This window comes from Drosophila sulfurigaster, chromosome 2L (assembly GCF_023558435.1).
Source record: "Drosophila sulfurigaster albostrigata strain 15112-1811.04 chromosome 2L, ASM2355843v2, whole genome shotgun sequence".
NCBI lineage: Eukaryota > Metazoa > Arthropoda > Insecta > Diptera > Drosophilidae > Drosophila > Drosophila sulfurigaster.
The window spans coordinates 23,604,861-23,619,506 of record NC_084881.1 but is presented as its reverse complement, the minus strand read 5'-3'; the positions used below and the strand labels follow the sequence as shown (position 1 = coordinate 23,619,506).

The following is a 14,646-nucleotide window of genomic DNA, read 5'->3' as shown; positions in this document are numbered from 1 at the left end:
GGCTTTGCTGTACCGTAAAAAAATGCTCAGAGAATATTTATTTGTTTTCATTTATTTTCAATAATTTCAAATTTCCATTACATTAGTTTCGTTTTCTCACTGCCATCGTTTGCCTCCCCTCATCCCCCCTCCCTCTTATGATGTGTTTTATGCGTGCGCACGGAAAACAAACAAATTCGACGAATTTTTGGTCGCACAGCCTTCTCTCGTCGTCTCGCCGTTTTGCCCCGGCAGAAACGCTTGCCTTGATTACTAAACTAAATTTTGCGCTCCCTCCTCGACACTAATATATAAAATAAGCGCCATCACTCTGAAACCTTGCTGCTTCCCCGCTCTTGTTGTTGTGAGTCGTCCTGCTGACCCCAAGAAATACAGCTTTTGCTCTTTCGCTGGCCGAAAAACTTTTCTCATTTCTACTTCAACAAACATCAATACAAACAGCGACCGCTGGCAACTTGAAACATATTCCAGGAATATTTTCTTTTCGTCTTCAGTTCCTTCAACTTTTTTTGCTTTTTTTTTTGTAGTTGCTCTTGTTGTTTTTCTTGTTGTTGGGGGTATTTTGTCGGGTTCTTGCCGACATACAGAAACCCAAGTGACATTTGGCACTTGCCCTCAACTGAACTGAACTGAGCAAACGCGAACAAATTTACACATTTTTCGGGTAGTATTTTTATACCCTGTAAAGCAAATGAAGCGGGTTGATGCCTTAGTATCTCAAAGCTGAAAATTCTTAATAAAAATAATCAATAACTATCATAAAGACTTCCTAGAAGCCTAAAGTGAAAAATGTGCCCATATTTTAATAAAAGTTGATATTTATTAGCTCTGTTAATACTAAATTAAATGAAAAGTGTATCATGAAAAAACTGTTATCGATTCCTTGGCTACAATTAGTTCAATTTGAAAGACTTTTGGAAATTTTCTGCTACTATTTAGAAATTCTCTAATTCAAATTATATTTTAAGCTCTTCAAGGTTAAGTTGAATTATTATTATTATTATTATTATTATTATTATTATTATTATTATTATTATTATTATTATTATTATTATTATTATTATTATTATTATTATTATTATTATTATTATTATTATTATTATTATTATTATTATTATTATTATTATTATTATTATTATTATTATTATTATTATTATTATTATTATTACTATTATCTGTTACTTCTAAAAATAAATATTTATTATTATAAATTCTTTTATACTAGATCTACAATGAAACTTACAGCGTATCCTTTTAGACGCTCATTAGCAATACTTTCACAGCTTTTCTCACTGCTGGTTTCTTTTTCAAATTTGTTTTTCGCTTTCTTCATTTTCTAGCTTTTGTCATACAACTTCCGTTTCCTGTTCATTTGTTCACATTTGGCATGTCAGTTGAGAAGTTTCGCTGTTCTGTTCATTTTCTTTTTTTGCTTTTTTTAATAAAACTGTCAACATTTGATGTAGATTAAGAAATTATGGTCTACCAAAAGTTTTCCCTTCGGCAAAGTGAGGGAAGAGTATTTTATTGCTACCTAATCAATGGTTGGGGAAAGAAAAATACATTTTTGAATTATTGCTAAATTTGTGGAAACTGTTCTCGAGTATTTTGGGCAAGTTTTGTTTATAACTGAATTACATTTACTTCTTTTTAAGTAGTTGTTAAAAGTAGAGAGTGCACTTTAAGTGATAGTAGTGCAAAAGTTGTGCAATTTGAATTAGGCAGCTGGATCTTTTGTTTAACAAGTTTTAACAGCATTTTATTCATATCGCTTTGAGTTGTGGACTTATAAAGCCATTTGGTGGCATGCAATGAAGTTTTCTGCCCAGTTGTAATGTTTATGTATGTATATTCATGTATGTGTGTTTGTATCTGAGTGCTGGCTTTTTATAAACGAATACATATGCATGAGATCATAAAGTTTACATGTATGTAGGTGTGTGGGTGTGAGTGTGTATGTGTTTGTGTGTGTAGTGCATTTGTCATAAATGTAAAAAAACGCAAGAAATAATACCCAAAAACTGAGTTGGAGAGCAGACAGAGACACACACAGTTGCATAATGGCAAACATGTGTGTGTGTGTGTGTGTGTGAAGGGAGTTCGTTGCATGCTCTCAACTGTGCATCTCTCTCTCTTTCTCTCGCTCTCTGGCTATCTCTCTCAGGCATACAACGCACTCAGTCGTCGTCAACGGTAATGAATGCATCCGGCATGCATTGAAAACTTGACTCATATTTCATAACCAAACTACAAAAAAAAAACTCAAAAAACAAGAAATAAAACAAGAACATGCCAAACAATAACAACAACAAAAATAACAAGTGCAGCGAGTACGTTGACCATCTTGTTGCTGTTTGTTGTTGTTGTCATTAAAACCAACAACATCGAGAGAACAAACGAAAAAAAATAGACAACAATAAATGGGAGTGACTGTGGGATTTGAGATGATTTTAAGCCAGTTTTTCACTTGTTTTTACTCTTTCATTATAATATATTTCATAAGCCCACACCACATAAAACTTCTTTTCATTTCGTATTTTCAAATTTAACTTTTTTTTCTGTGCAAATTTAATGCGAATTTCACAAGCATTTTTTACCTTGATTCCCATTCAAATAGTATTTTAAGTGGAGCTCAGCTTAATGCGAACTGTCATCGTTAGGCTTCTTAAAACTGATACATTCAAATTAAAGGATTATGGAAAAGTTCACAGAAATATAATAATTTCGACTTTTTCGATAATTAAATGGGTAGTGACTAAACAAAGTGGAAATGGTTTTAAGCATTGTTTATTTCATAATTGATGAATTTATATTTGTCAAATTTTTGTATTTACTATATATATATTTAAATGGTTTCATAAATTAGCACCTATTTAAAATTACCATAATAAAAGTAAATTAAATTTTGGTAATTAAACAGTGCATTAAACCACATTTTCGTTAGTTTGCTGAAATGATTAATTGAATTAGGAATTAGGAAAAAAACAAATTTTTTAAAACATTTTCATAAATCACACATATTTCTCCTCATTCAATTTTTAAATAATCTATAGATTGAATAGGTAGATAAAGTTTATATTTCAGCAGGATTTGTTAGAAGAGACTTCAAATTTCCTTAATACCAATACTTCATAACTTATGCGTGATTGAATTATACATTATGCATAAGTAATTGATAAGTGAAAACGTATTTCTGTTCAGTACATCATATTAAAAAGACAAAAAGGAAAAGTAAGTATTGCAAATAATATTTAAAGCATCTTCTAGAAATCATAAATATTTTTTTTAACATTTATTTTATTTGCATCATCTTATCAAATAAGCATTTAATATTAAATGGAAACAATGGGAAAGTAAGTATTGCATTAAATATTTAAAATAGTTAGTAGCGCGATGAGAAATCCCAAACACCAAGTGCTTCATAAGAAGCCCAAGTTATATGGATGTAGTATGTGGAAAGATTGCCTCGTTTCCATTTGTCTTAGCTTCTGCCCTGTTAAACCCATTCGCAATGCAGTTCAAGCTGACTACCTCGACTCGCATGTAGGTGCTTTGGGCTTTCAAGAGATGCGCTCATTGAAATGTTGGTAGCTCCATTTGGGGCTGGGTAACGAGACAAGGCTCTGACATCAGCCGCACACACATGCCGACAATGGAGAATGGCTTGTCAGGACACCAGAGGTGGGGTGATGTGGGGGTTGGGGGCAAAAGTGCAAGTGCTCGTCAGCTACGCCAAGTTGGAATGTCAAAACAGTAAACGGCAAATGTCTAGCTAGACAAGAGAGGCAGAGCCAACTTCCTCTCTCTCTCTCTCTCTGTCGCTCTTCCTGCAGGGGAATTGCCAGAGAGAAGGACACGAAAAAAGTGCAGCTGCAAAGTGCAAGTTCGTGTGATATGCAAAGTGAGGCAGAGTTGGTGACGTGTAAGTGCTGAGCAGTAGGAAAGATTCCAAAGGGGAAAGCTGACTGAGGCATAGTCTTAGGTGCTGGCTAAACAAAGCTCTGCACTACAGTGCGTATGTGCAATGTGCGAGCTGGAGCCAATTTTAAGCATTGTTTTTGCCTACTGCTGACTGCTGCTGCTGCTGTTGCTGCTGCTTGTTGCATGTTGCCCGTTGAAAGCAGTTCAGTGAGGCACTGCGATAAAAACTGACAAAAGAAGCCGAAATTGTTGAACTCGTAACCCTTTGTTTGAACTGACTGAATTGGGGCTCATTCTTGTTTGTGTTTAGCCTGAATTAGAAACTATCGATTGCCAGCTGCCAAAGCCCAAATCTATCTGTGAGTTGAGATCAATACACTTGTATCTATATGTTGAAGAAGTGGAACGAGCTAAATGAAAATGGAGGAAAAAAGTTACCCCTCCAATTGCGCGAGTTTTGGGTAATTGCAAGAAAATCTCATTTAATCCCAACAAATGCGACTTTATCACGCAAAAAATTATGAAATATTCTCTAGGCAGCAATTGCTTTCATCGCTTGCTTCAGCTGCTGTTGCTGCTGCTTCAGCTTTTGCTTTTGTTGCTGTTTACACTTCTCGCACCCTCTGCTCGCTCTGTCTTTATTTTTCCGCGTGCCTTTTGGCATTTTCCATAGCGGTTCACCAGAAACAAAATATCTACAGCAACAAAGTCAAGCACAACAAAAACAACAACAAGAACAACAAGAACAGCAGCAACAAAATAAAATAAAATACTTGGCCAAGCAAATGGCAATGGCAGTGGATGGATATTAAGTATCATAGTTTCTTTTGCAACATCATCATTTTGGTTATTCGAGTGCTATAAGAAAAGCAATGAGCTGCTGTTTTGGTTATTATGGCGAGGGTTGCTAGAATAGTTGTGCTGATTGTAGCAAGTGCAATGTAAAACACAAAAACAGCTTTAAACGTTGTTAAGCTTTTTACTGTATTGTAGTGTAAATATGTATTTATTCGTTTTATTCAACGTTTTTTCCAATAAAGAAAGTTTTACTAAAATATTACAGATAATAAAGCCATAAAATAATTTGAAAGTTACTTTCACTCATAACCAAATTAATGTTTCGTTGTCTTCATTACTACTTGAATATACATTTTAATAATGCATAGAATAAAATATGTATAAAAATTTGAATGAAACTGGTTCACAACTAATAGATTAATTTAATATAGATTAACATTTTTAATATAAATATTTCTCACGTTTCAAATGAATTAAATAATTATATAATGCTTATGAACATATAATATTGCCTTTTTATATTTTCTGGATTTCATCCTCTAATTTAATTAGTATAATTCTTTCTATCAGTTGCGATTGTTTACAAACAAATTAGTAGAGTCTTTCATACTAAATACTGAAATCAACACTGATTAACTTTTTGACAATTAGTTGCAATTAAAATGATTCTAAACCACCCTCGCTGAAATGATTTCAATGCAAGCCCGTGGCATCAATTTATCCCCCCTCTCCCCAACGAACGCTTGTGGCGCCTCCCTCATCGTTTTATGCAGATGAATGCGCGCATTTATGAAAAATTTTGTTGTCATCGCAGTGTTTGGTTCTTGTTGTTGTGTGATAGTGTTTTTATTGCTGTTGCTTTTGTTGTACTGAGTGTGCTTCCAGTGCTACTGATGAGAAATAATGTTTGCGGAAAAATAAGATTTGTTTATTTTACGAACGATTGATTTTACCCGCCCCATCCTCGACCCCCCCGCCCACTTGGGACTGTTAACATGCCCCGAACCGCCTGCCCTTCCTCCTTCATTTCCTTCCTTTCACTTCCCCCTTGATTCCTCTCCGCGGTCTGCATGTTGTGCTGTCAGTTGTCCGCGCTTCATTTTGTGCAGCTTAAAAATTAATTATCGCCGGCTCTTCGGGCTGTCAGTTTTGTGTCATTTGTTTTTGGGCTTTACAACTTTTGTAAATATTTCGTCAAAGTTTTTGCTCGCTGTGCTCGCATCATTAAATTCTCCGGACTTTGGACAAATCTTTGCCAGAATTAGCTACGATTTTAGAATGCTTACAATTTTGTATTTTTTTCGTTATTCGTTTAGTCATGTTTTTTTTTGCGTACTCTGATTGGATTTGTATTGTGAGTTACGTTAGGAATTCACTTACCCGGCACTAGCATGAGCAGCAACAGCATGGCCAGCCAACAGATATTTCTACTGCTGCCACGCCCCCGTTGCTGTCCAAGAGACGACATTGTGTTCCTCTCCTTCTTCTCCCTCTGCGCTCGAGTTGTGTTGAAGATTTGCATGCGAGTAACTGCTTCAGACTCGCTTTGATGCCAGCTCTTATGCGGGAATAACGACATGAAGACTTTATGTATATATAAACCTATTTTTTATGTGTTTTTTTCTTTTATTTTTTTTGACTGTTTTAATATCTTTTAGTTGTTTCGTCTGCTTCGTTTTGTCTGATTGTGCTCGTTGTCTATGTGCTGCAGCCACTTCCTTTGGGCGGTCGCCTTATAAATATATATTGCCCAATAAATGTCAATTGTATTTAGACCACTTTTGCCGCTGGACGATGTCTGGCTTTTGTTTTTTTTGTTAAGTCTGCGTCTCAGCTGTAATTACAATAAATATAAAATGGTAACTTTAATAAAAAATCAAGTAAAAGTTCGACATGAATTTGATGCGCTGCAAAGTATGCTATAAAATTTTTCATTCTCTTTATTTGCGGATAAAACTTGAAGGGGGTGTAAATAAAACTGTTAAATCAGGTTAGTAACTACATAACTGTATATTTTTATATCGCATTAGAGAAAACGTATAAAACAGACAAAAGGAGGCATTTATTGATTAGCATGAAAGGCTGAGACGATATGGCAATGTATCTCTGATTGTATAAAACACTGGATCTTAGAGACTGTAAGGGATAGAGCTTTAAGTTTCTATGAAATCACTTGTTATTGTTGCATGCAGATCAAGTTGGATTTACATTTACTTTCGTCTTTGAAAATTGAAAAAAAATCGAAAAGGAATTTTGACGTCAGAGTCGTATTGGTACTGCATACAATAATAACTACAGTAATTATTATTCCTAAACATTTCGTTGCGATCTGTGAAAAATTGTACAAGTTAATTAAGAAACAATTTTAAGGGCAAAACCGGCTGCCCTCTGGTATATTTTTAATGTTGTAGTATATGAGTATATTTTCAGTATGTTTTCGGTATATTAATTTGGTGTATTTTTTAGAACAATATAGCAATATTTTGCTTTGATTAGCGAGTAACATATATACCAGTCGAGCACACTCGGAATACATGTAAATTATAGTTCGGTATATTTTAGTATTTGTTAGATATATTAATTTAATGTATATTTAGAATAGTATAGCAATGCTTTGGTTTTATTGATCACTAATTATCCAGCACATTCGACTGTAGAATTCTTACTTGTTTTTATTTCGTATTTATTTCACTATTTGTAAATAAACAAATTAAATAATAATTGTTGTTGTTCGACGTATTTCGATTGCTAAGTGATTTTGTTTTTTTGTATTTTACTTATTCAAAATACACTTAATGGTCAGCTTCGCTTCCACGCTCACTTCACTCGCTCTATATTTGTTTTGGAGGGGAACTAACGTCCGTGCAAACACTGCGATTAATGCAATTAACGCAGCACTTTAATTAAAAATCACTCCAAAGGCAAATGCACACACATGTCTCTACTTCTTCTCCCTTACCTCTCCTTCACTCTCCTTTGCTCATTGGAATACATTGCAACTCTCTCCCCTTCGCCAACGCCTTCAATTTCAATTCGATTCCATTTCAACACTAATCCGCGTGTGTTGCAGCAAATGAAAAAAATAATAGTATTAACAGCCAACAAAGTAGACAAAAAAGATAACAGCAGTCGGAATAAAACAAAACGGAAAACGAAAAGGAAAAGGAACCGAGCGAGTACAACAAAAGCTGGGAGAACGGCATTAAATGGGTATCCCTTTGGCTGGCATTTAATTGAAATTACGCATATCTGACTGACATCCACATAAGCGGGAAGCGGAAGTGGGCCATTTTGTCTGTCTTCATTTGCCATTCCCCCGCTTTCCCCACTTGCTTCGCTTCTGCTGTCTTCGGACCATTTCCTAATTGTCTTTCGCGTTGCGCCAAAAAACTTCAATTCACACTTTAATTATTTTGCCAGTCCTTACACATTTAAATAAAATCCACACAAACATACACACACTCTCTCACATGTGTTACACACTCTTGCAACTTGTTTTTGTCGTTAAAAGTTTTTCGGAACGCTTTTGGCAATATCATTTTCATTCCCCAATTCCAATTTTCCATTCGCTTTGCTACTTTTAGCGCTCTGTTACAACAAAACGTGACACACACACATGTCAACTCCTCTTCCCTCTCACCCTCTTCACTATTTCTGTCCCTTTCTCTACTCGTTCCGCTTCTTAAATTTGTATTTGTTATTGTTTCTCTTTGGCTTTTTATGCATTTAAATTCGTTTTTCTTTCTTTTAATTTCTGTTGTTTTTTTGCTGGCCCGCAAAATGTTGCAAAAAATGCTGCCAAGTTTCGCATTAAAAATGCTGCCAATGCAAAAGAGAAAGAGAGAGAGAGAGAGAGAGAGAGTGAGACGGCAGCTATATGGCCATTTCATTCGCAATTTAAGGTAATGAGCACATACAAAGTGCAATTAAAAGCTTGTTGCCAAAAATGCAATTTTGCGTATACATTTCACAGTCCCTCACTGCAATCAGGGTCCACCTGCTTTCCTATAAAGTCTGCTATAAAATAATTTTGAAAAATAAACTAAAAATTTTTTATGTTGCAAAATGATCAATTTGCAATTTTGTTGTATTATCGTATTTAATCCCGTTTAATGCAAAGTTAATTTGTAAGCGTATTGAAACGTGGCCTAAAATAAGTGTGGCTTTCTTTTTGGGTTCTTATTACGCTGTATGCATACGCGTAATTATTTTTGCTGGCTTTGCTTTACGCTTGTTTTCTTTTGTGCCTGAAAAGTTAAAAAGTATGATCAGCTTAAAAGTATGCAATATTTCGTTCTCCAATTACAAAATTTGTATGGCATAATTGCAGGTTTGTTTACATAAATTGAACACGTAAACATAAAATTTTGCTCATTTGCCTGTTGTAATTCTCAAGTGGTTCTAGAATTCTTTGTATAAGGAAACGTCAGCCGGCAGGGAGCGCAAGGATATTTTTATTTTTTTTATTTTTATACAATGTGTGTTCGGTTTTTTAGGAGCCTTTAGCCTCTCGGAAGTTTCTACTTGTATTGCGACTTTTAGGCTTGTCATTCGATAATGAGCGGAGTGATCTCCTATATCTGTCTGTAGGCTTTGGAGGCGCTTACAATCTCTCTCCGACATGGACGATGGATCATTAGCTGGGACCCCCAGCTGTGCACTTTATGGAAGACCTGCGCGTCGACTTCGGAACTTCACAATTAATTAATTATTTTTAACAATAATGCAACTTCGTAACAGGTATGAATAAACTGCAATTGATTTAATATATGTTTATTATTTTTTTCCTTTTTATTTTAGATTGCCGGATAATTTTGAGGTGTTACAAACTGCACTTTCAGTTGATTATATAATATGTTGCGAGCAAAAAAAAAAAGTGTTATTAAATGTGTTTATTAAAATTGAGTCTTTTAATATATCGAATAAAACTAAAATCCCAAATTGATAAAATTGATCGATAATCAGATTGATTTGATTAAATTGGAAAATATTCATGATACGGTCAAATTTTGGGCAGAGGCAATGGATTATGAGGATTCTGGAGGAAATAAACCATTTGAGTCCCTTGGCTTATTACAAATCCTTTCATTACCCTGCAATGTTATCGATAGCTTTAAGAATATTACTGAACACATAAATAATGAACAAAACACTCTCAACACCTTTGTAAACAACTTTAAGGATAACGTGTATCAGAGAACGGCTTCGGGTGAATGAAAAAAATTCATAGCCGAATAATCACACTGTTCGGATCAGCCGATCAAACTTGCATGCGCTCACATTTTCGTTGTAGATTTTAAATCCAATCGGGTGCTTAAAATCAAGAAGTGATTAAAATCAAGAAAATAGTGATTTTTGCAGTTCTCTGACGTGTATGCTAAGCTAACGCAAGAATATAGAGAAATACCATGTTACATTACTTTAACCGAATTTAAGTAATCACCTAAATAATATTGCTGAAAGTGTCCTCTTAGCCAAATTACAGATCATTACTAAATTCATTTTGAGCCCATTTGATATTCAATTAATTAAAAACATTCTTTCGGACCAAAACATTAACATAGAAAATGAGGAACTCATTAACTTAGAAACAACTAATGAAGATAATTAAATCATTTTTAAAATTAAAGTACCAATATTCGAAAATGAGTTTATACTCTAGCTCACATGGTTCCTTTATCTTTAAATAATATATCATTTGAAATACTTCCTAAGTTTTTATTTTTCAACCAGAAATTTAAATTAAACTACTTAGAATCTAAATGTCCGAAAATTCATAATTTGTATTTTTGTAATAATACGGAGTTTGGTCGATCGGGCAATGGAGACTGCATCAGGAAAATTCTAGAGGGATGGCCTGCTACCTGTGACATTCAAGAATCCGTAAGCGAGAGCGCCGTGAACGTCAACATTAGCTCCAACGGCACAGCGATAATTAGCTACAAAAACTGTACCATAGATATAAATAAAATCACTTACGACGACGACGAAGTTAATATTCTACCTTATCCAACCCAAGCTCAATACTGGTAAAGAATAGCTCAAGAGTACTTAATCTACACCACCTAAAGCTGCAAGGTTTCAACACCACACAAGAAATTTTCGAAGTCAAGAAAGCAACAACGAGTCACCTCATCTCCTTGTATACATGGCTAGGAATAGCTAGTGTGTTTTTTTATCATCATAAGTTTGCTAATAAAAAAGGACCATACTTTTCACTCTAGGCGAGTCACAACAACATTTCGTGCCTTCGTTCTGGCCGTCACTTTATTCCAGGGAGGGAGGAGTTACCACTAGCGCCTCTGCCTCGCCCCGCCTAGCAAGCCACCTGCCTCAGTAGGGCACTCGTGTTGCCAAAGAATGCAAGCTGCAGAACATCCTGTGTTTCTGCTGACTTGCATTTAGCACACAATGTCACAATGCTGACTACGCGGGATAGCGATCACGCTACAACTTAGACTGCCCAAGCTCAGCGTTATATATAATATATCGACTCTGTTAGAACTAAGCACTTCACTTTTGTAACGAATACGAAACAATAAAAACCAACCAAATTATGACCAAAGCCAACGGCGCATGCATTTAACGAGCCTCCTAGATGAACTAAAGGAACAACAAAAGGAGTGGCGAAAGAGAGTAGAATACAGAAAAAGAGAGAGAGAGCGAGAGAGCAAGAGTAATATGAAGGGATAAGTGAAACTTAAAAGAAGCATTCAAGTAAAGTGTTAAAAGTAAGTAAAATAAGCTCGACTGAGAATCATATAAACAAATACTAAGGTAAACTTCAGATAAAGATTGTGGCATGAGAAGTTGAATAAGTTAACACAAGCTACATTACATCAAGCGTTGAATTGGTGGCTGAATGTTGAAAGCTGAATGTTGGAAACAAAACAGAAAGGAAAACTTAAAGATAACAAGAAAGAAAAGAGTTGAGAACTCCAGCCAATTGATTAATTGATCTTTAAGTGAATGCATCTGTTATATAACTTAATGAAAAGCACCTCAGAGCTTGCGAATTGCAATAAATCATAAGTTACATAAAGCATGACAAATTGTCTCAGCTGTGGGAGCATTGCTAACACAGCTTTACTCTTTGCATCACTGTGCAACACTGCGTATGCGTAATCTATGTTAAACTCGCCTGCATGACGCTTCTTTTGGGTTTTGCTTGCAACGAAAACAGACAACAGAAACCAGTTCGAATGTATCTGTGCACTTCCGCTGCAATCTAGGCAAACACAGTTGACAAACAACAAACAGCAACAACTAACAGCCTTAAGTATTTTCTTTATTTGTGTGTATAAATAACAAAAAAGAGGAAAAGCACTCGCCATGCCATATCGAATGCACGACGCCATCAAAGTCGCAGTTGTGCACGAAGCTCAAAGATACTTTTTGTATCTTTATATCTACTGCTGTTGCTGCTGCTGATGCAGTTCATTGACTTGCCAGTTGTCTGCGTGTTGCTGTTGTTCTCTGCTCTTGTTTGCTGCTGGATGCTACGGCTCACTTATTTCATTTCCCAGCGCCTTGTGGTCCATCAATTGTGTGCATATTTTATTTAAACGATTTCTCTCTCAGCGTATGACATGAGTTTTCCTTTTCTACTCTTGTTTTCTTTTTCCATTTGATTTTTTTGTTTGCTCGTTGTGTTTTTCTTTCTCCTTGTGCTGATTTGCTTGCCTGAGTTTGTGGGTCAAGCGTTCGGGTCTCAGCACTTGTGCATCTCTACTGAAGTGTTTTTGATGTTGTTTCTATGTTCGGAGCGGAGCGTGTGTCCATTGGGATGACACCACACAACCGCCAACAGCAATTACATGTGTGTGTGCACACACAACACACAAGTGTCCCGGGTGTTTCCTACGCTTGTTCAACCATTTTGTGTGTAGAAAGATTTGCATTATTTTTGCTGTTGTTGTGAGAGCTTCCGCAAATCAATAAATCATCAATAAATATTAATCGCTTTCAATTGTTTTGAATTTGTAGGTTGCATTTATTTGGTTGCTTACTGCGTATGAAATCTTAATGAAAATAGTTGAGTAAACCTCGCAATACTGGAATAGAACAACTGGGATTACTGTGATCCTTTCTTTTAAGAGTTTACGAGAAAACTGATCGAGGTTGTAATTTAATGTGCATTGAATTATTTTAAGCAATGTAAAGCAAAGATTTGCATTTGATTTTAAATTGTAAAAGATAGATTAAGAGTTTGTACTATATATAATATCGTAGTCTATTATTTTATTACAAAAAGATAGTAAAAAGTAAATAACACACAGCAAAGAAAGAAATATGACGATTATTAATAAGTACGAAGTAAAAATCATGCATGTCGAGTGCCTAACAATAACTACAGGAATCTCAACAAGATCCCTGGTAGATATTTTGTAGTCTATGATATAACAATCAAATCTTTATAGTCTTGATGAGATCCCTGGTGAAGTTTCGCTTGGAGCAAATGATGCATTAAATTAGAAGTGTCAAATGTCATTGATCAAATTCTGGGGTCATGTGCAGTTTGAATATCAGGTGATCATAAAGTAGAGTAGTCGATCATAGTAAAGATCAGCTGATAGAACAATCATTCTCTTAGTGTGGACTCGAGTAATTGTGAATCCTAATTGCAAATTGCTTTCTTTACTGCTGCTAGCTACTGATCCATGTGGATCATTTGAAATACGAGGTTGAATTGTAGATGGATGAACCCTCAATATTCTGTTCTAAGTTGATCATATATAGTTATATCAACTATAATAATATAATATGAGTAAATTAATTTATAAAAGAGTAAATTTTATATATAAATATAAAAAAAAATAACGGCTGCCAATGCCTAAATTTTAATATTTCAAAGTTTTTGCTATTTTACTTCTTATAGTATTTTTATCCATATTTTCGCATTTATCTGATATTTACTCATCCTTCTATTTAGATTTCTCATTTTTACATTGATCATCTTTTGCTTGAGACCTTGCAATCTTTTCTTTTTGTGTTTTTTTTTTGTTTGTGGTGACAGATTTTGAGTTAATTATTCCGGGGCTTTTCTTATGCAGTTTGCCAGATTTACCGGCAATTAATTGACGCTGCCCCGAAAGTAGCTTTTCAGGTATAGTTTTAGCATAAAAACAGAAGGATTACGAGCAGGGGGCGGGGGCTGCAACAGGAGCATAGTGTGCGGCTGATGTATTCTGTTGTTGTCCTGTCGTGGTTACCAACCTTACTTAGACCACAGAAACTCATTACGAGCTGTTCTCTGCTCTGCACTGCTCTCTGTCTCTTTCGCTTTCGACTATCTTTGTCTCTGTTTCTGTGTTTTTGCTATTTTGCAATTAAAACTTTCATTAAAGTAATTAAAATTGCAACAAAATCAACAAAAATACAATCAAAATCTAGCAAGGAGAGGGAAAGGGAGAGATAGGGACAGGGACTAACGTGGTTAGAGGTTCAGTTCGGGGCCTTGACAAATACACAAAAATGCAGTTAAAAATGTACGACAATGGCAGTGAAAGGGATGGCGATACAGACAGAGAGAGAGAGAGAGAGGAAAGAAGGAAGAGAAGTTTTGCGGTGGAGAGAGGAACAAAGACAAAAGTGTGACAAATATAAACAGGAGCGTAAATAAAATAGCAAAATGCAAATGTGGAGCGAGAGAAGAGTTGAGGGGATAATAAAATGTGGTAATTGTAAATAAGTGGAAAATGAGTGCGAGGGAAGCAAAGAGAGAGAGAGAGAGTCTGAGAGGGGGCTAAACAAAAATGTGGAAGTAACATTTTAAATTCAAATTAAACGACTGGCAAAGCCACAAAGGATTGACATGAAGTTAGTGCCATAGCAGCAACAACAGCAGCAACAACAGCAGCAACAACAGCAGCAACAACAGCAGCAACAACAGCAGCAACAACAGCAGCAACAACAGCAGCAACAACA

General features: G+C 35.3%; 1 protein-coding gene across 1 annotated transcript in view; it reads right to left on the bottom strand.

Annotated features, from left to right (window-relative positions):
* The window catches only part of LOC133838295 (uncharacterized), a 64,353-nt gene that overhangs the window by 35,937 nt on the left and 13,770 nt on the right, over positions 1–14,646 (bottom strand). The window contains exon 2 of the mRNA XM_062269366.1: positions 6,100–6,553. Coding sequence (XP_062125350.1) covers positions 6,100–6,298 — 199 coding nt within the window. The 5' untranslated portion in view covers positions 6,299–6,553. The remainder of the gene's footprint in view (positions 1–6,099; positions 6,554–14,646) is intronic.